This window comes from Anguilla rostrata, chromosome 1 (genome assembly GCF_018555375.3).
Source record: "Anguilla rostrata isolate EN2019 chromosome 1, ASM1855537v3, whole genome shotgun sequence".
In the NCBI taxonomy this organism is placed as follows: domain Eukaryota; kingdom Metazoa; phylum Chordata; class Actinopteri; order Anguilliformes; family Anguillidae; genus Anguilla; species Anguilla rostrata.
Window position 1 is genome coordinate 34,750,078 of NC_057933.1, and position 20,229 is coordinate 34,770,306.

At 38.4% G+C, this 20,229-nt stretch overlaps 1 protein-coding gene across 5 annotated transcripts in view; it reads right to left on the minus strand.

Annotated features, from left to right (window-relative positions):
• The window catches only part of spata17 (spermatogenesis associated 17), a 168,619-nt gene that overhangs the window by 94,286 nt on the left and 54,104 nt on the right, over positions 1-20,229 (minus strand). For 4 of the 5 annotated variants that reach the window (XM_064335834.1, XM_064335821.1, XM_064335828.1 and 1 more), the window contains exon 7: positions 12,128-12,328. The exons of the other annotated variant lie outside the window; for it this stretch is intronic. In XM_064335834.1, coding sequence (XP_064191904.1) covers positions 12,128-12,328 — 201 coding nt within the window. The remainder of the gene's footprint in view (positions 1-12,127; positions 12,329-20,229) is intronic. 5 annotated transcript variants of the gene reach the window in all.

Genomic DNA, 20,229 nt, shown 5'->3' on the forward strand with positions numbered 1-20,229 from the left:
TACTTAATCCATGCTTTCATTAATATTTGAATGAAATATTTTGATCTTAGACAAATACAAAGCAGGGAGGGTGAGGAAGGAGCGGCTACTCCTGCTTGAGTGCCGTCAGATGGTCATGCTGAGAGAACTTAAGAACCAAGGACAGTGGATGGCTTACTTATAGCAAGCACAGGCTGATCTATAACCAGGCCAATTGTTGCTTATTGCAGTAATCAGACCTGTTTGGGCCTGTATGTCCCTTTACATGATTAATGACTGGCAGACCCTCTGTCTAAGAATAATGCTTTATAAGCCCTCCCACCTCACCCTAGGTTATTGTTTAATCCAGTATTGCTGTTTTAATTTACTGTGATTTACTGTGCTAATACAGTTTTAATTTACTGTGAATTCCTTGACTATAAAATAGCTTTTATATTCTTAAGAGTTTAGCTTTTGTGGCCAACCTTCAGACATTGTTGTTTTCAATTAATGCTGTTAAAGCTGGCTAATCAAAAAAGCAGGTGAGCCTTAGGAAACGCCTTTGCGGGATTGTGAAAAACAGAGCATTAAAAATGGGACTGAGTTAGCCCAGGCTTTTTAGTGTAATTTCTAAATAAATAATGCATTACCATCCATGGCACATTGTCAGAAAGATCTCCTGTTTTAATGAATTCCTGCTAACAAGACACAGCTGGTGCATCTGCCAGCCCAGGGTGAAGAAACTTGCACTAATAAAAAGAAATGATTCACGCCTCATTTCTGCTCACTTATGTTTTACATTAATAGAAACCAATAATAGGAACCAGTTACCATAAAAGTCATGGACCGTAAATAACACAAATGGCAAATACATATCGTCAAATGTTTTTCACAGCTGGACAAGATAAGATGTCCGATACAGAGACGCTTAAAGAATTCTTCATCAAAAGATGTTTTGAAAACCATCGTATTCCCTTGCTGAGAGCGATATGTTAAAGAATTCAGTGAAATAGTATTACTTCAGACATGCATTTCACTAGTTATCTGATCTTTATACCTCAACATTATCACAGAGAGAGGATAAGAAATCAGACTCAGAGATTTCTAACATAAACAGGCCAAAAACGATTGTTTGTGTCATGAGCTTAACTGAGGTCTCTTAGCCTATTTCTTTGGCATTTCCTTTGCACTTGTCTAGCATCCAGCATCTGCAGTTACTCCTCATACCACATTAATAATTAAAACAATCATCCTTTTCATGGTGATAATTTCATTTGTGAACACAATATATCCATTATAAGTAGACTCATTTCCACTTTTCCTTTTTTGGGATATTACAGACTAATGAAAACTAAAAAAAAATGTGATAGCCAAGTGAAACTATGAATCACAAGTAATTGTCACTAATTTTTCCTGCTGCATGCTTGCATGCAACATCAGTATGGTACTAAGTGACTTCCTGCTAATTTTTATTTATTTGTGCAAAGTCTGTTAGTACTTACGAACACCTTTGGCAGACATATATAACTGTATAAACGTATATTTACTGTAGCCAACTAGGTCCATTCTTGGTCTTTATTTGTTCCCCACTTTTGTAAGAAGCTGTAAGAAAATTAAAGGTGCAGTACGTAAGTTTGGAGAAATTAGTGAGAGAACTATAGATTTTGAAAAAAAAAGTTCCACTCCTCCAGCTCTCCCTCCAAACACATGCATTGTGCCCTGCCTGTCATCTGAGTACTGTACAGAGGACAAGAGTGTGGAAAAGTAAAGTACGGAGAGTGGAGCACATCATGCCTCATTCGCAGATATAAAACGCATAACGTAAATCTAATGAACGTAAACAATGAACATAGCTATAATTTGTATTTACAACCATGGGCTAACAACAGTTGATGCAGACACTACCGTTTTTGCTTGTATGAGACCCACATGAAGTTACGGGGGAAACGTAGGTCAAATAAACATTATTAACTGTATTTGGAACTGGAGTGTGCAATTTCATTTTGGGTTGTCTGAATAGCATAGATAGCTACTAGGGTTGAGCCGAATACTCGGATGAAACGAGTATCCGGTACGGATAATTGGGATAGCAGGTATGCCATCCCACCAAGTTACGCCTTGGCGGGGGCATGCCCCATACCTATACAGCACCAAGAGTTTGGCACTTTTCAGGGTTCTCCACAGAAATAACCACAACAGCCACAGATACTCAGCCCTTAAAAACTTTAAATTCTGAACATTCTGACCCCATTTCAACAGAGATTTCATAAACAACTTCACATGTCCACACAATACAGCCCCAAACTAAGGGGATTTTGCATTTTCTACTTCTTCTTCTTCTTCTTCTTCTCATTCTTACTTTTCCTGCCGCCTATCCCACTAACAACATGACTCCCCATTGGACATTTTACCGACACCAGCCAAATCTTCACCTACACGACCCAATCAAAAACTTGCATACACACGCAAAATACCCATAATTTTTACTCTGAAACATCTCCAGTTTAACCCTCTGGGGTCGAGAGCTCCGCCGGCGGAGCTTGGCAAGATTAAATGAACTTTCATTTCCATTTGGATGATTAACTTCACGAGTTGTTATCATACAGACGCAACAAAATCATTGACAGAAACCTTAGAATCGCGACTTTCCAATGCGCCCATTAACAAATAATATGAATTGTTTTAAAAGTTCTAAATTTGATTAATTAAACCATGTATGCTTCGTCAATCCTTACTCATTACTATGTGAATTTCGCTCAGCGGGAAGTCCGCCCAAATTGCATTCACATGTTAACGACATTATAACTACTCTCCATAGAAGGAGAGTAGGGGAGGGGCGATGAGAGATCCATGTGAGAAACGCCAAGCCTGCGAAAGCAGGATAGAATGTCAAAGTGTAGCCTAATTCACTTCTTTTGAGGTAAACATTTCGTTTAATTTTGGAAAATGGTTCGTCCGGAAGCCGACATTGATGAAGAGCGGTGTCATTTCGAACAGCGAACTGATCCAGCTGAGGATCAACTTCATGAGTAAGTATATTTCTTATGATCATATTGGTAATAGTGTACTGTATTGCAATGTACCTCTGTGTTTGTAGGAATATTCAGCAATATGCGCGTTTGTAAATTACCACACTACGAACGATTCAAACTATTGCATCTCAGAATTATAGGCTGGGCTCTCTGCGTCTGGTTGTGTGTTAGAAGTAGCAGGTAGACTGTATTTTTTTCGATCATATTGGTAATAAATAGCCCATGCCTGGCGTGTAGTGGCGTGGCTAGGATTCTAAAACTGATGTCTTCGCACAATCGATATTAGCATACTGTAAGTAAATTTGGGAAATAGAAATATAATAACCACTTAGCTAAACAGACCTAGCCTACTTCAGATTGAGGCATTGTTATTGATGAGTTGCGTGTAGTTGAGCTGGAATATCAATATTTATTTAGTTTAGCTAATGTTGTTTCGTTAATAGCTTGCATTATTTGTAAATGTGTGCTGTATTACATTCTCTGTGTGTCTGTAGGGATATTCAGTAATATGCGTGCTTGTAAATTCCCACACTGCGAACGATTCTAACCATTGCTTCTCAAAATTATAGGCTCTCTCTCCGCGTCTGATTGTGTTTGTTTGGTTCTTTGTTTGTATATGATGTAACCATGTCACATTTCCTAAGTTTTGTTTTCATTAGTTAGTGGTTTGCCCCTTTTTTGTAAAGCACATTTAATTTTCACCTGTTGAAGGAAATGTGCTATATAAATAAAGTTTGATTTGATGTCACATTTCTTAACAATTTTGTTTTTATCATATTTACAGAGATGCTGATCAGGAAACACGGCCTAGTTCACCACTAGCTAAGAGGCCACGCAAGCGTTGCAAGAGTACACCAGTCTCATCTCATCTCCCATGCGTACAGTTTGCTTCAATAAATGTTCTAAAATCAAAAGATGTCTTTGTTTCTGTCTTCTAAATGGCTCACTGAGTCTTTGTCTTAGGGGTGGGGAGGCATGCGGCCAGGTGTGAATAGCCTACTTAGCTGGCAGGTCCTCCTACCCAATGCATATTCATTACAGAAAGGCCATTTGCCCTCCCATTCTCACCTGGTGTTGAAACATAGTAGTCACAACACTAACCTTTAGCAATGTATTTTATATTTCTCATTGGATTTGCGAAAATATTTTGTCATCTTTTGATAGCCAAGACCTTGATGAACACATTTCAGTGACCAAAAGTCTTAGTTACAATTGTTTAGTGTGTTTTATTACAAAACTACTGTTTACAGTTTGTGTGTTTTTAGAGCAGTTTACAATCCACACATGATTATGACCTACTTACTGCTGCCATATTATTGTAGCTGAGTTTGTGCTGAAAACAGAGCTATGAAATACTTTGGAATCACTGCATATGAAGTTGATGCAATTTACACAAATGTCAGAGCACGGCACAATCACCAGTGTGCCTCATTTTACCCTCAGAGGGTTAAACAGCTAGTCTGCCTGTGGCCTAATGGGCAAGGTTACAGTCTTGGAAACATGGGGTCCTAGGTTCAAGCCCAGCTAAAAACACGTTTCTTTAACCTCCTTTTGCCCTTACTAATAATTGTCTACTACTTCTCAATTATTGCTTTTGCGCCATGTCTACCCGCCGTTCACCGAACGTATACACTGCATTATGACTTACCGTCTGCACGTTCAGTTATTAACCGGCTACAATATTACAAAGCCATATGGATTCAATGGGAGCTCTTCTGTGCTTACTGGCCTGTGTTCTTCTTTAAAACCACGGACAGGTTTGCTAATGATATTTCACGCATTACATAGCTATGTCATGGTACTGCACTAACAAAGTCACAGACTGGTAAACCTCCGGTTGAAGGATTGAATCCTGCCTCGCCCTCAGGCAGATCATTTCCTCTTTTACACTAATGTTTTCTTACGCTTATATTTTCTTTACCAAAACTCACTCACGGCCACCCATATGCATTTCATGACGGCAAATGTATTCCTTTTCTTAAAAAGTTACACCAGTTCACCACTGTGCCATTTCTACTAACTATATTTCTTCACTTGGCTCCCGTACAAAACCTTATCAGCAAACGCCACGTTTCTACATTCATGTTACCTCGCCCTGTTCTCTAGCTAGCCACATACAAACAATTACTACGTATGTACGTTCTGCAACTCCCCATTAAAACATCACATTTAAAATCATGACTCACTCATCATTACAACTACTACTACTGAACATGAGAACAGCACATCAGTGCAATAGATTTCACACATTACTTAACCTTCCACTTTAATGACTGATGCTTTATACAGACTGTTATATATACAGTTCGATAAGGAAACTAAGCTCGCTCATGGTCACTTCATTTACTTCGCCCTATAGTCTGTGATCATGTCAACCTTCACCTACATGCCCATTCTGCTAAAAACATATTGTTTCAACTACTTAATTTCATAATTTCTCCTAATTTATCTCACACTGTTGTTATTTTCTCATATGCAAAGCCTGCTGGGACATATGCGCCTGCTCCTATTCTCCACTATCAAGTTTTCCGGTTCTAGCTTAGCAAAACAGCAAAGAGGATTCCTATCTGCAGATAAGCATATCAAAATGCCTTATAACACAAACACTAGAGTGCATTCCACAAATACAGACAACGGCAGGACAGAAGGTACAAGTTCGACCTAGGGAGTCAATTCTCGCTGCTGATTCTTTTGTCAATCAAGGCTCTTTGGATGGCCGTCAAATCCATGAGTACATACACTGGCCATATTTCGCCTGCGTTTCTAATGCGTTTACACTTACACCACCGCACCCTTTGTCACAGCCACTGTTTTACATATATAGCAAACCAAAACTGCTAAACGGTACATGCTCATCAGACTACAAATTCACACAAGGATAGCCATAATCCACAACCGTTTCATACAGGGTCACTTCGCATTTCTCACTCTCATAATAAAATGCTTTGCAAAAAGAAATTATATCTCAAAAAACACGTTTTCAACATACAAAAATGCCAAGTTACTCACACATACAAGACATACACCGTCTATAACTCATTCATTCAAACTGCCAAAATCCAGGCCTGCCATTAAAAGTATTGATATCAAAATGACGCTAAGTTACGGTACTACAAACAATATAGGCTATCTTGCCTCACCGAAATTAAATAAGATGTATTCCAAAGCAATGCTACTCAATTCTCTCACCAGGGTTTTTCCTAGGTTTTCAGAGGGCTTAGGTGCTCTCAACTATATTTTGGAACAGCGTTTTTTTTTTATATGAAAAGACGCTTTGACCAGCGGTTTTCATTAGAAAAAGATGTTGTGTGAACACAGCCTAAGTTTTTCAGCTACCAAGCCAGGTTAGATACTAACGTTAGTTCAGTCGAGGTATCTTTATGTAACGTCAACTAACTAGCTTAGCTGGCTAACGTGGTCATAAAATTTTTCCCGACCGTGAAAACTGTCTTACTTGTTTATATTTTGGACATATTTTTGGATGTGGCTAGTGGGTAAGTCAATCGCTGTTTCCGTTGCAGCACTTTCGACACAAGTGAAATCGGAAGCGCTATCCTAAAATTTCTTACCGTGAAGAGTGCCTGACCCGCAACCGTAGTAATGTGTTAACACGGTGGCACATTTATATCGAGAAATACCATCTTTGGGAAAAAAACGCTATATTCTGTAAATGCATTTAGATCAAACCTACCATGCATAAAAACATAAAAATGCTCGTCAATCAACCACTTCTATTCATAATGTCATCATAGCGCGGAGTGTTTAAAACCATAAAGCCACCTCTGCATTTTTTTTTTTTTTTTGTCAGCACATAGAACTCTCACTGTTGTTTTTACATTCATTCTGATCTGTCAGCTAAATGCCTTTTCACGTTCATTCGGCTTAAGGCGCTCCGCAAAAACACTTTCTATGGTAGGGAAAACCCTGCTCACTGTAAATTACCATCCATCCTCTATATGCAAGAAAAATGTCAACTTTGGTCAACTTTTTTTAATGTGGATACTCAGATTACACTGACATGCCACCTGCCAAATTATTTCAGCACCACCATTGCTAACCACTATGCACCAGGATCCCGAAGCTAAAGGGATACGATGTTCATCAATTCATCCATCCACCATCTATACCCGCTTATCCTGGTCGTTTGGTACTGGAGCCTATACCAGCGTGCATTGGGCGAGCGGCAGGAATACAACCTGGACAGGTTGCCAATCTATCTTTGATATGAGGGGACTTCAACGGATGTCAACCATACATTTCTTTTTGCCTGGCTTATCACCATTGCCTCCTCTTCCCCATTCTCTCCTACGACTATAAAAATGTATGCATGTTTTTGCTGGATTTATTATGACAACCAAATATTGCACAAGTTGTGACTGCGTCTGAAATTGCTTGCTATGAGTCAACTGCATAAGCCCATGCAATCACTGCAACCATGCAGTCACTGAAGTGACATTTTCTTTTTTTTAGAACTTAGTAGAAGCAGAAAAGTAAACTGAACTGAACACATAAACCTATATTTTCTTTCTTTAGTGACTAGCTTGCTAGCGAGTAACATTACCCTCTCTGCAAGCCAAGTAGTAATGCTCAGCCCTTTCTTTTGTATTCAGTATTATTGTATTCAACCTGTCAATGGCATTGCCTGACATCCACCCATAGACTGTACGTGCCCACCCATTCTAGTCTTTAGTAAAGCAGGTACCTGGAGCATCTGCACTAGAATGGGGCTATCTCTGCACTCAATACAAGTAGAGAGCTGAGAGTTCATTTTAATCAGGAGGACAGCTACTAAGTCAAATTTCATAGAATTGGAAAGTTCAATGTTCAAATGATATGGTGGAATTCCCCTTTAATAACAATTGTAAGGGGTTAATTTTAAGGGGTTAATAATATTTAATATTATTAGCTGGAACTAATGTTTCCTGTCCAAGTCAGCTGTTGAAAACCCATCAGTGTTTCCCATAGAAAATTTTTATTAGAGGGCGGTGGTGTGGACAGGGGGGATGTTGAGACCAGATGTGGGCATAGGGGGTGGTGTAAATCACTGTTGTAATTAAAGAATGCATGATATACAATTAATCTTGTCCCGAATCAAATGTGACACCATGCTACTCAGTGAAAAGATGGGTGAAATCAAGCAACGAGGTAAATACAGATCCTTGCACAACTGTGCGTACACTCCGTGTACCGGGTTTTGTACTGGATGTTCGGCACTGCACTCCAAGCATTGGATGTTCGGCTCTTACAAAGGCTTGCTTTTATTAATAGTACTGCTGCTACAGTAAGCATCTCACTATCACTACTATATTGACCTGTAGATATTTGCCAGATGAGTACTGCAACTAACAAGGAAGTAACTGCAAAACGAAAAGGATAGAATCGTTGCTATGGTAACTGTAAGCAATGTCTCATCTCATCGCTTATGTGAAAAGGTCAGGTTTAGAATATTGCAAACCTTGAGTTTTGCAAAGAGTTGCCACTTGCAGCTTGTGGCATTGGTCTTTGGTCTTTAACCTTTGGGTGGCAGGGTAGTATAATGCGTAAGGAGTTGGTCCTGTAACCTAAAGGTCATAGGTTCAATTCCTGGGTAGGACACTGCCGTTGTACCTTTGAACAAGGTATTTAACATCTGCATTTTAGCATTTTCGCGTCTGCTAAATGCCTGTAATAGATGTTTAAATTGTGTGGAATGTAAAACAGTCTTCAGGGAAAAAGAGTACTTGATCAATGTGTTTAACCATCCATTGTAGTTCGGTAAAAACTAAATGTGACATCTAAGCTATCAAAAGCAACAGCAACCCCCTGGATGTATTTATCATAATATAAATGTAATGGTTTGGGGAGGGAGGATACGACCGCACGCAAACAAATATTCAGAATATAAGAGGGGCTCTTTAAGTTGAACGGGGGGAGTGTTCAACCACTAGGTCTCGTGAGAGATAGGGAAAGGAAATAAACAAACAAAAAGAAGCAAGATAAATTAACAGAAAATTCAACCTCACTCTGAGGTAAGGTAAGAAAGGAGCAAAACAAAGGAGGCTGACTGATAACAGCTAACTCGAACTTTGCTCTAAACTATACCAACTTACCAAGTCTTTTCTTTTCTTTTCTTTTCTTTAATGCTAAGCACCTTACCGGCTCTTTGCGGGGAGTTATATAGAATGACACCAGATGGAACTAATTGACCGTAATTAGGACTCCACCAATAAGCCCCGTAGCAGGAAGAATGCTGCACATGCATCAACGGAATACTCGTGCTCGTTTGCTGAATAGCTCTCGAAATGAGTAGCCTGGATAGCACAAAGGAATACGAAACCATGACAATAAAGTAGCATTTCATGGATTAACCCCTTAGCGCACAAGCCAAATCTTGCCAATCCTTGCCCATTTAGGGGGTACCCTATTTAAAGCTTTATAACTCCAGATGTGAACACCACAGAGACTTGAAAAATGGCTTAAATTAAGCAAGACATTTGTACAATTTACAACACTAATGCAGATTAGTTTATATTCATAATTTTGGAAGAAATAAAGTGCCACAAATGCAATTGTTTTGACAAAAAATCAAAAATGAATTTGCACTTTTTAAGTTTGCAATGAAATACTGAGAGATTGCATATATACAGCAGGTTAAACTATACATGTGCTAGATCAAAAACTTCTTGACCACAAGTTCATAAAATTTAAGGGTGGATATGTAGAACTACTATAGATGTATGAAGCAAAAACTAAGCAGTGTACCCAGCGTCTCCAAATCTATCCAAAATGTCTAAATTATGCATTGCTGTAAATCGCAACATATTCACGTTCATATTCATATTCAACTGTTTTGACTCAAGAAAATCACTGTTGCATAATTTTTAAGTGGGAAATACAAGCTTTCAGCCTGTACAGTGGTCTAAAATATCTAGGGGTCCAGAAACATATCCAAAATTTTTCCAAAATTGAAGAAAATGCTTTTTGTCCATTATAGTATAGTATATACATGAGCCCTTTAGGAAGGTTTAAGATGAAACATTGTTATCAGATTAAACAAATGATGCTAAAATATTGTCACACAATGTGGTACAGTACCTAAATGTGTAATAATTAGCTTGTGTGTATTTCTATACTTTGTACTCTCATATGTTTTCTTGTATGGGAATGGGAGGACATGAAAACAATTTTCAACCGTCCACCACGTTTTGGCAATGTTCCAACTCTCACGTCATCACTGTTGCATGCTTCACAAAAACTATTACACTACTATCTAACGCTTACATTACAGTGTGAAATATCCACATTATATAACACCACTAACCTATTTAAAGATACTCAATTTCAAAAATAACATATATAACCGAACTATTTTGAGCAGTAATACTTACATAGCAAGGATGAAATCTCATCTATGTTCAGTAGATGGTGACAGAGCCAGTATCAATGATACTGTTCTACTCGCTTCTATTTTGCTCCAGAAAACGATGATCAGCAAATATATGGCTTAGCTATGTCCAGAAGTCTTCAATAATAATAGTATTTTCCAATAAATTACGAGATATTGTTGACCACGTTTCGTTAGGTGCAGCATATTTTCTGCTAACACAGAGTGAAGGCGTAAGTGAATGCGATGCTAAGAATATTTTCTGTTACGCTGACCTATAAAACGCTATTCCAAAAGCAGAATTAGACATGTTATACATCGTTAGAAAGCTTATACTCTCACCTACTGAATAAATGAATTGTCAATCAAGCCAGACTGTACTAAAAATGGCGACGACGCCGTAAACAACAGGTGTGGTATTACGCACAGCTATTTTGGAAGATAGCCAGGCGTCACAAATGCGCCTATATTTCCCAAATGGATTGTCCAAGACAATATATGACCATGCAGTCTCAAAAGGGACATCTCTACACATAAAACCAATGGTAAGATAGTATATTTATTCAATATTTAGTCCCAGATATTGACTGTAGAATGACATGGTATCATTATTAAAAACTTTTTGTCGTTTATTTCGTTATTCAGTGAGCAGCGTTTTCACTGCTGTATAGGCATATCTAAGGGCTATTGTCGGGTTCATCTTGTTGCTATGATGGAATATGATTTTTTAGTGGTGAAAGAATATTTTTATGAATGCCAAGATAGACAATATTGTCCATTATGTCAAGGGTGGGGATGTTTTGTAGATGTGACTGCAGGGAGGGGGTGCGTGTTAAATGAACGACCAGAGCGACAATGGTGGGGCTGCGAAACTCCGTTTTCGGCATAGTTGTCGTGTATCGTCTACTAATGAATCTAAAACAACGCGTTTCTGTGAGGATGTTGCTAGGACATGAAATACCTTGGACTTTAACCCTGACGCTGCCTTCGTTGTTGTGGCAAAGTTTGTCTTGTACATTGAAGCTTTCGGCTCGAGCTGTCAACTTGGGGCTAGCTAGCATATTAGTTATCTATTACATGCTTCCTACCAAGCAAGCATGTGAATAGCATTATAAATGAGCACCATTTACGATTATTATTATTATTATTATTATTATTATTAATAATAATAATAATAATAATAAAAGCTTTTCTGTATGTTTTGCGTCATTTTTTGGGCTGTTACTAATCATGTGTGAGGTGGAAACCAGTTTTACTTACATTCTATATGTAGATGTGACAGCCATGCCATAGACTTACTGTTTTGTTGCTTAGCAAAGCCTATGAGAAAGCAATACAAATCAAACCTATGCTGATTTGGAACCAGTTATGTAACTGATCGAACTCAATCCGTTCAGTTAAGCCATGCCATTGTTATGACTTAATGACAGACAGAATTTTTCTTTTGTTTCATTTTACTGCTGTGATTGGGGTAACTGACATTGTATGATTTTCCCTGATTTAATTTTGTTTGATAAATCTTCAAAATATTGTTGTCATTATTTCTCTGTTCTATCATAGCATGTTTAAGCTGCTAAACTACAGGTTTATTGGGGAATTAAAACCGGCCCATAATAAACATCCAGGCAATGTTTTAATTCTGACAGAAGAAAACAAATTTCTCTTACTCATAAGATTTGTTTTTTGAAAAAAAAAATTATATATATCCCAAGCCCAAAATGTTGATTCAATCCTGCCCTGTGCCAATGCAACATTCTACATTCTCCTGTCTCACCTGTGGCTTCTTGCTGGGAATAGGAGGTAGAGGCTGCGAGGCACAGAGATCCAGGGAGGCCTCAGGGATGGATTGGTTATGGTCCCCATTGATTGGCTTTTTTCGGGGCACAGCCTTGATGAGCAGAGGCCTAATGCACCTCATTCTCAACTCCATCTCATGAGGATGTCCTCTGAATGGGGAGTTGAACACACCAGGACACTGCAACAGCCACACAAAAACACAAAATGCACACCAAGAAAGCAACATACGATTAAATCCATTTGACATATTTACAAAGCCATACATCCCTGTGTAATCGCAACGGACAGGCTAATATGTATGGTCTATGGTCATTTAGGGATCCATGGTAACAGAAAGGGCCAGTTCTAGGTGTTGGCGACAAGGCTAAGGATTTTAAGCAGGGCTTGATATTACCTTTTTGGCTCACCAGCCACTGTGGTCACTAGCCACTCCGCATTTTCACCAGCAGCAAAGCTGCTGGAATCCTATTTTAATTTTTTTTATTCCTTTGACTTCAAATAACTGTGACCTGGAATGGCCCAGAATCACCACTTGGTAGGCTTGTTTGAATGGGAGAACTTTTGGATCCTTTAAATTATGGCACAGATTGAACACCTGGTTCCGCTGTAGTGCACGTTACAAATTTTTGACAATGAGGAGCCCAGCCCCTGTGCCCAGTTTTCCCTAGAGTCAGAAAATTTGGTGTACAGGTCTCTCTCCACATGGGGAACAAATTTGCCTCAAGGACCCATAAAGTCCACCATTTAGCATTTTTTGAAAAACACTTTCACAAAATGTTCACACAACCTCATTAGGAACATAGTTACGTGCTAATTGGGTCAGCGGCATCTTGAATTGGCCGCAATTTGGAATTATATTTACTCATCTATTACTTTTCAGAGTTATTCCTTAACCGCTTGGCTGATTGCTATGAAGCATACTCCAAGAAGATGTCAGCCAGTAACACCATACCAAATTTTGTGCTATAATCGTCAGTTGAAACTGCAATTATTAAACAATCATAACTGCTGCTGTGTTTGACCAAGAGACTTTAACCTCTTAGCGCAAAGCCCCTAGTGGTCGGCACGCCGGCATGCCGAGATTACTGAACTCAGACATTCAGTGCTACTGCAAACAAAGTATGAGTTTAAAACAGAAACGCGCCACCATTTTCGCTCTGGCTGTTCATTTAACACGCACCCCCTCCCTGCAGTCTCATCTACAACTACACCCCCCACCCATGACGTAATGGACAATATTGTCTATCTTGGCATTCATAAAAATATTCTTTCACCTCTAAAAAATCGTACTCTGTCATAGCACCATTATAAACCCGACAATAGCCCATACAGCATATGCCAATACAGCAGTGAAAACGCTTCTCACTGAATAACGAAATAAACGAGAAAAAGTTTTTTAAAATGATACCATGTCATTCTACAGTCAATATCTGGGACTAAATATTTAATAAACATACAACCTTACCATTGGTTTTACGCATAATACCACACGTGTTGTTTACGGCGTTGTCGCCCTTTTTAGTACAGTCTGGCTTGATTGACAATTCATTTATTCAGTAGGTGAGAGTATACGCTTTCTAACGATGTATAACATGCCTAATTTTGCTATTGGAATAGCGTTTTTTAGGTCAGCGTAACCGAGATTTTTCTTATCGTCGCATTCACTTACACATTCACTCTGTGGTAGCAGTAAAGGATGCTGCACCTAACGAAACGTGGTCAATTATTATTGAGGACTTCCGGGCATAGTTAAGCCATATGTTTGCTGATAGACCTAGCTGAAACCGTTTTCTGGAGCAAAACAGAAGCAAATACAACAGTATCATTGATTTACTGTCTCTGTCTCCATCTACTGAACATAGATACGATTTCATCATTGCTATGTAAGTATTACTGCTCAAAATACTTCAGTTATATACGTTATTTTTGAAATTGAGTGTCTTTAAATAGGTTAGTGGTATTATATAATGTGGATATTTCACAGTGTAATGCAAGCGTTAGTAATGTAATAGTTTTTGTGAAGCATACAACAGTTTTGACGTGAGAGTTGGAACATTGCCAAAACATGGTGGACGGTTGAAAATTGTTTTCATGTCATCCCATCACCATACGAGAAAACACACAAGAGTACAGAGTATAGAAATACATACAAGAGGTAATTATTACACATTTAGGTACTGTACCACATTGTGTGACAATATTTTTGCATTATTATTTAAATCTGATAGCAATGTTTCATTTTAAACCTTCGTAAGGAGCTCATGTATATGCTTTATAATGGACAGAAAGCATTTTATTCATTTTTGGATTTTATGAACTTGTGGTCAAGAAGTTTTTGATCCAGCACATGTATAGTTTAACCTGCTGTATATATGCTATCTCTCAGTATTTCACTGCAAACTAAAACTGTGCAAATTCATTTTTGATTTTTTTGTCAAAACAATTGCATTTGTGGCACTTTATTTCTTCCAAAATGATGAATATAAACTAATCTGCATTAGTATTGTAAATTGTACAAATATCTTGCTTCATTTAAGCCATTTGCAAGTCTCTGTGGTGTTCACATCTGGAGTTATAAAGCTTTAAATAGGGTACCCCCTAAATGGGCAAAGATTGGCAAGATTTGGCATTTGCACTAAGGGGTTAAAACAATGTTGATAGATGTCTCTCCTCAATAAGAACAAATGTGTCTCAAGGAAGCATAAGACCAAATTATTTTATCCACCATTTTGAATTTTTTGAAACAAACTGACCTATTTGCACAGAACATGTAAATTAAAAAGATTATGACTGCATGAATATAAAATGATACAAAAGACTTCAATTTTAATGTAAATGTGAGAATTTGTCTGTCTGCTGTGATATGCCAAACATCACATCATGGCTACAGGAGTTTATAGAACATCGCTGAATTCTTTTCATGCTAGTTTTGCAGATGGTGACAACGTCACATTCCTCTTTTAATCGTAGGCTACTACTAACCCAGCCGCTTTCAAAGGATATTAATGTTCCATTTTTGGTGAATTTGCTATCTCTTAGCGTTTATTCCATTATAAAAATACACTTACATAAAGAACAATTGACCAGGACAGTTTTTAATTGATGGGGCACATTTATCAGCATGAGGCAATGACATCTTGAATAATTTCCACCTTGTGCTACTTAGATTATGTTAGTACCAAAGTTCAGGATAGTAACAACATTACAGTACAGCAAATTGTATAGAAAGGTTGTCTTTGCCCATATTGCCTTTTCTTGAAGATAATGAAAAGGAGCCAATATTACATTTAGGTGATAAGCTCTTACTATATATAGCCAAAAGTATAAAGCACATGTAAAGGACTTCAGCAGGAGGTAGGGATAAATATAACCACAGCAAGGTCATTTACGGCTTCAGAAACCACCCGTTTACATTAGACTACAATCAAATTACGGTGTTACCGACCACATTTATATTGATTTAGGAAGTCACCTGTCTGTCTCCTTAAAAGCAGTAGCTAGCTAGCTAGGTAGATACGATAACACAGAATGACTGACAGTGTGACAATGACTGTGCATGATATTTCATAAAGCTCTGACACCTTTATAATCAGGACCATAATATGAACCGCTGCCCAATAATGCTTCTCTGATGGGAAAAATACTTATCATACAGCCATTATCTCTTCATGTTTACAAAAATTGAGCTGCATAGAAAGTGAAAGCAAATCCTAGTTTTTGCAGTAATTAGTGCAGTTACAGCATGATGGATGTTTTCCATGGAAATAAAATTGTTTCCAAGTTAAGCAGCTTACATTTACAGTAGAGGCCAAAAGTTTATATACACCCAGGCTAAAGATATTCAAACTCAGTTTTTCACAACTGCACATTTCATGTTACCATACATTTTTTTGGCAAGTCAATTAGGGCATCTACTTTGATCACATCAGAGGTGATTTTAAAACAATCGATTAGACAGATTAATTTCAGCTTTAATTCACTATATCAGAATTCCAGTGGGTCAAAAATTTACATACACCAAGTTGACTGTCTCTTTAAACAGTCTGGAAGATTCCAGAATTGATTCCATTACATCCAAATTGATGTAATGACTTTTAGAAGCTTCTTCAATTGGCGAATTGTCATAATTAGGAGTCAATTGGGAGTTAACTGGCACCTGTGGCTGTATTTAAGGGCCTACCTTTAAAGCCACTGCCTTTTTTCTCTTGATACCATGGGAAAATTCAAGCAACTCAGCCAAGACCTCAGAAAAAAAAATGTGGACCTCCACAAGTCTTCCTTAGGAGCAATTTCCAAACAACTGAAGGTACCACGAGCATCTGTACAAACAATTAATTGTATGCAAATATAAAAATCTTGGGACCACACAGATACTGCATCATTCAGGAAGGAGGTACAAATTAACTCCCAGTGCTAAACAAACTTTGGTCCGAAAGGTTCAACTAAACCCCAAGACAACAACAAAGGAACTGGTGAAGAAGTTGGAGGCATCAGGTACCAAAGTATCTACATCCAACATTAAGGGAATCCTACATTGCCATGGTCTGAAAGGCTGTTGTGCAGGGAAGAAGCTCCTACTCCAGGACTGGCATAAAAAAGCCAGAATGAAGTTTGCAGGTGATCACCTGGACGAAGACCTAGCCTTTTTGAGGAGTGTTCTCTGGTCAGATGAAACAAAAATTGAACTCTTTGGCCATAATGACCAACGCTATGTATTGACGAAAAAGGGTGAGTATTTTAATCCGAAGAATACCATCCCAACTATGAAGCATGGGGGTGGCATCTTTATGTTGTGGGGGTATTTTGCTGGAAAAGGGACTGGTCCACTTTAGAAAATAGATGGCACCATGAAGTAGGAGGATTATCTAGAAATACTGAAGCAACACCTCATCTTGGTCAGAACTGGGTCTTCCAGCAGGTCAGTGATCCTAAACATACCTCCAAAGATGTAACAAAATGGCTTAAAGACAACAAACTGAAAGTATTGGAGTGGCCATCACAAATCCCATATAAAATTTGTGGACTGAACTGACAAAAGCGTGTCTAAGCAAGGAGGCCCACAAACCTGTTACACCTGTTCTGTCAGGTGGAATGGGCAAAAATTCTGGCAATGTATTTTGAGAAGCTTGTGGAAGTCTACCCCAAGCGTTTGATTCAAGTTAAACAATTAAAAGACAATGCCACCAAATACTGGCAAAGTGTATGTTAACTTTTGACCCACTGAAAATTTGATATAGTACATAAAAGCTGAAATAAATCTGTCCCTTAGCAATTATTTTGAAATGATCTCTTATGGAAATAAAGTAGATAGCCTAATTGACTTAACACATGAAATGCATGGTAACATGAAATGTGTGGAGTTGCGGAAAAAATTGAGTTTGAATGTCTTTAGCCTAGGTGTATGTAAACATTTGGCCTCAACTGTAGCTGCTGGGAAATCATTTAATGTCTTTTTAAAAAAAAGTGATCTATTTATGTTTAAACATTTTTGTGAAATGTCATAACTAATACAGAAATTCAATATTGTAATTTTTTACCTCAAAATGGCCAATTTTGTTCTATATTCAACAAATAAATGAATGAATTAATGAAACAATTTGCAAGGCCATCACGCTTGTAGAAAACATAACTTTATATAAGGTGTCACAAACACTTCAGCTGGGAAAAGTGCAGTGTTGGTTTATGGGGGCAGCCTCATCGACAAAAAGCCTAATCCATCGACCATCTTATCCATGGCAAATTCCTTCATATTTATAAATTGCATAGAAAGTAGGATGATTTGTATAAAAAGTAAAAGCAAGTCAACTAAGTTTTTGCAGTAATCTGTGTACTTACTGCAAATGATGCATGCTTTCTGTGACAATTAATTTTCTTCCAAGTTGACCAGACCACAGTTAGCTGCTAATCATTTCATTTCGTAATAATGTGATCCTCTTTATTTAAGAATTTTAAGAAATGTCATAGCCTAATGACAACAGAAGTGTAAATATTGTTCTTTTGATGTAATCGAGGGATCAGTGATTTTTTTTTTTACGTCTAGAAGAAGACCAAGTTTGTTATTCATCTAATATGGACAGAATAAAACAAATATATATTTTGAAACACATTTCGATTACAATTATGCTTTTTGTTGGTAAGCCAATGAATAAGCAGGATAATGTTGGAGGGTCTCAGCATCACAAAGGTTGAATGCCCTGCACTGCAGGAAATTGCCCGAGGTGAAGTTAGGCTGCTATCTCAGTCATTTGTAATGAAAACATTCATTTCAAAATATGCAATTCCATTGCAATGGAAATGTCACTGTATTCCAGCAGATATTCAATACCTCATACCACTTGGTAACGAATGCATCTTTCTAGTTCCTCAATTGTGTTACCTATTATTAAAATTCAGTTTCGTTTTAAGTCAAAATGGTCTTGCAACATGTTTGTTATCACAGATGGCTAGCCAGCCAACTACTTATGTCTATTCAAAACAGAGGCTTACCTATGATGTAGTCAAGCTTTAACAACACTAGCTACTCTCCGTACAGTCATTCATGGACATCAAAATGACACTGTTGCAAGTATGATGTTATAAGTTGGGTTGCTTATTGAGTCAGACTGGTACACATTAATTTAGAATGGTGAATGAACTGTTTAAGGTGCTACATAGCTCGGCGTATACTGAAAAATAATGCACAAGGTCCAGCCAATCAGAATTGAGTATTCAGCCCAGCCGTTGTACATAGGGTTTGTGGGCACACAACATTTGTGAGTTGAGTATAAAATTCTTTGTATTAACTGACAGTGACAGTGTTTATTCACAGGCTAAGCATTACTATGATGGAAAACCTTGGGTATTGATGTGCGTTGTTATGGGTGCATGCATTTTCTACACAGTGGCGCGGCCTGGCCAAGTTGTTGGCCATTTTTGTCTAAATTGAAATTAAACTCCTATGACCATCTTTTGATATATCCAAATTTCCAAATTTAACTATTTCCTGTTTTCCGGAATCAATGTCGTACAGCGCATGGCTGCAGTCAATGGCGCAGCGCATGGCATGTGGTAATTGGTATTTTCGGGCCCAAAGGCAGGCAGTGCGGAGCGGAAAGCACAATGGCACACCTGGAGACTGGGTTGGATTATACTGAATTATTATATTTGTAGGTACCATGGCCTACAAAAGACATAAACTACAAAGCCCATATGTCCACCTCAGTGACTCACGTAACCACGCCCCCTCCTACAGCTTTCCTGTAACAGTATTGGCTTACTGTAAATTCGAAACGCGCAGCCTCGAATAAAAGGGAGGTTGCCGTTGTTTTATTCTCTTCTCCACTCTTTTTCTTCTCTCTTCTCTTTTTCACATTCTTCCGCTCTCGCTTCCATTATCCTCTCCCTGGACTCGCCACCGATCTCCAGTCTCCCTCCCGTGTGAATCCACACGCCAGGAACAGTTTGCAAGGCCTGCAGCGGAGCCAGGCCTGAATGTCCTCGATATAACGAAGCGCTATTTTTAGAGGTGGTCGAAGAACCAGGAGAGCCACGCACGACCGACGCATCCTGCAGAGCAAGTCCCAAGAAGCAAGTGACTAGCGGAGGATCCGATTGCGTGTTTTGGATCAGAAAGGGCGACCAGCTTCCCCTTTCCACCACAACTTCCACAGACTTCGCACTGGAAACCAGGAAACATTTTTCTGACAACCAACTTAAAGCAAAGGACACTCAAGTAAGGCTGTAACTCTGGGCTTAGTACAATTAGCGAAGGACCGAATTTAGCCATGATTATATGTGACCGTTGTTGTGTTTAACTTTTAATGTAAACGTTCCGTTTGTTTGGTTGGCTCTAAGCCATAGTTTTAATATATGTCACGCACAGAACATATCTTACATGTGATCTATTTTAATTACTAACCGGTCAAAACACGGCATGCTGATCTCTATCAAACATCTATAGATAGCTATTCAGTTACCCTATATCTGTTTGGTACGCTTCATACACCATTGCTTCTCACTAGCTTTGTCTATATTCAAAAACCTCTCCATTCATACTCCATCTTGTTCCTTTGTTCTCCGTGAACACGTGTCCGCGGTATA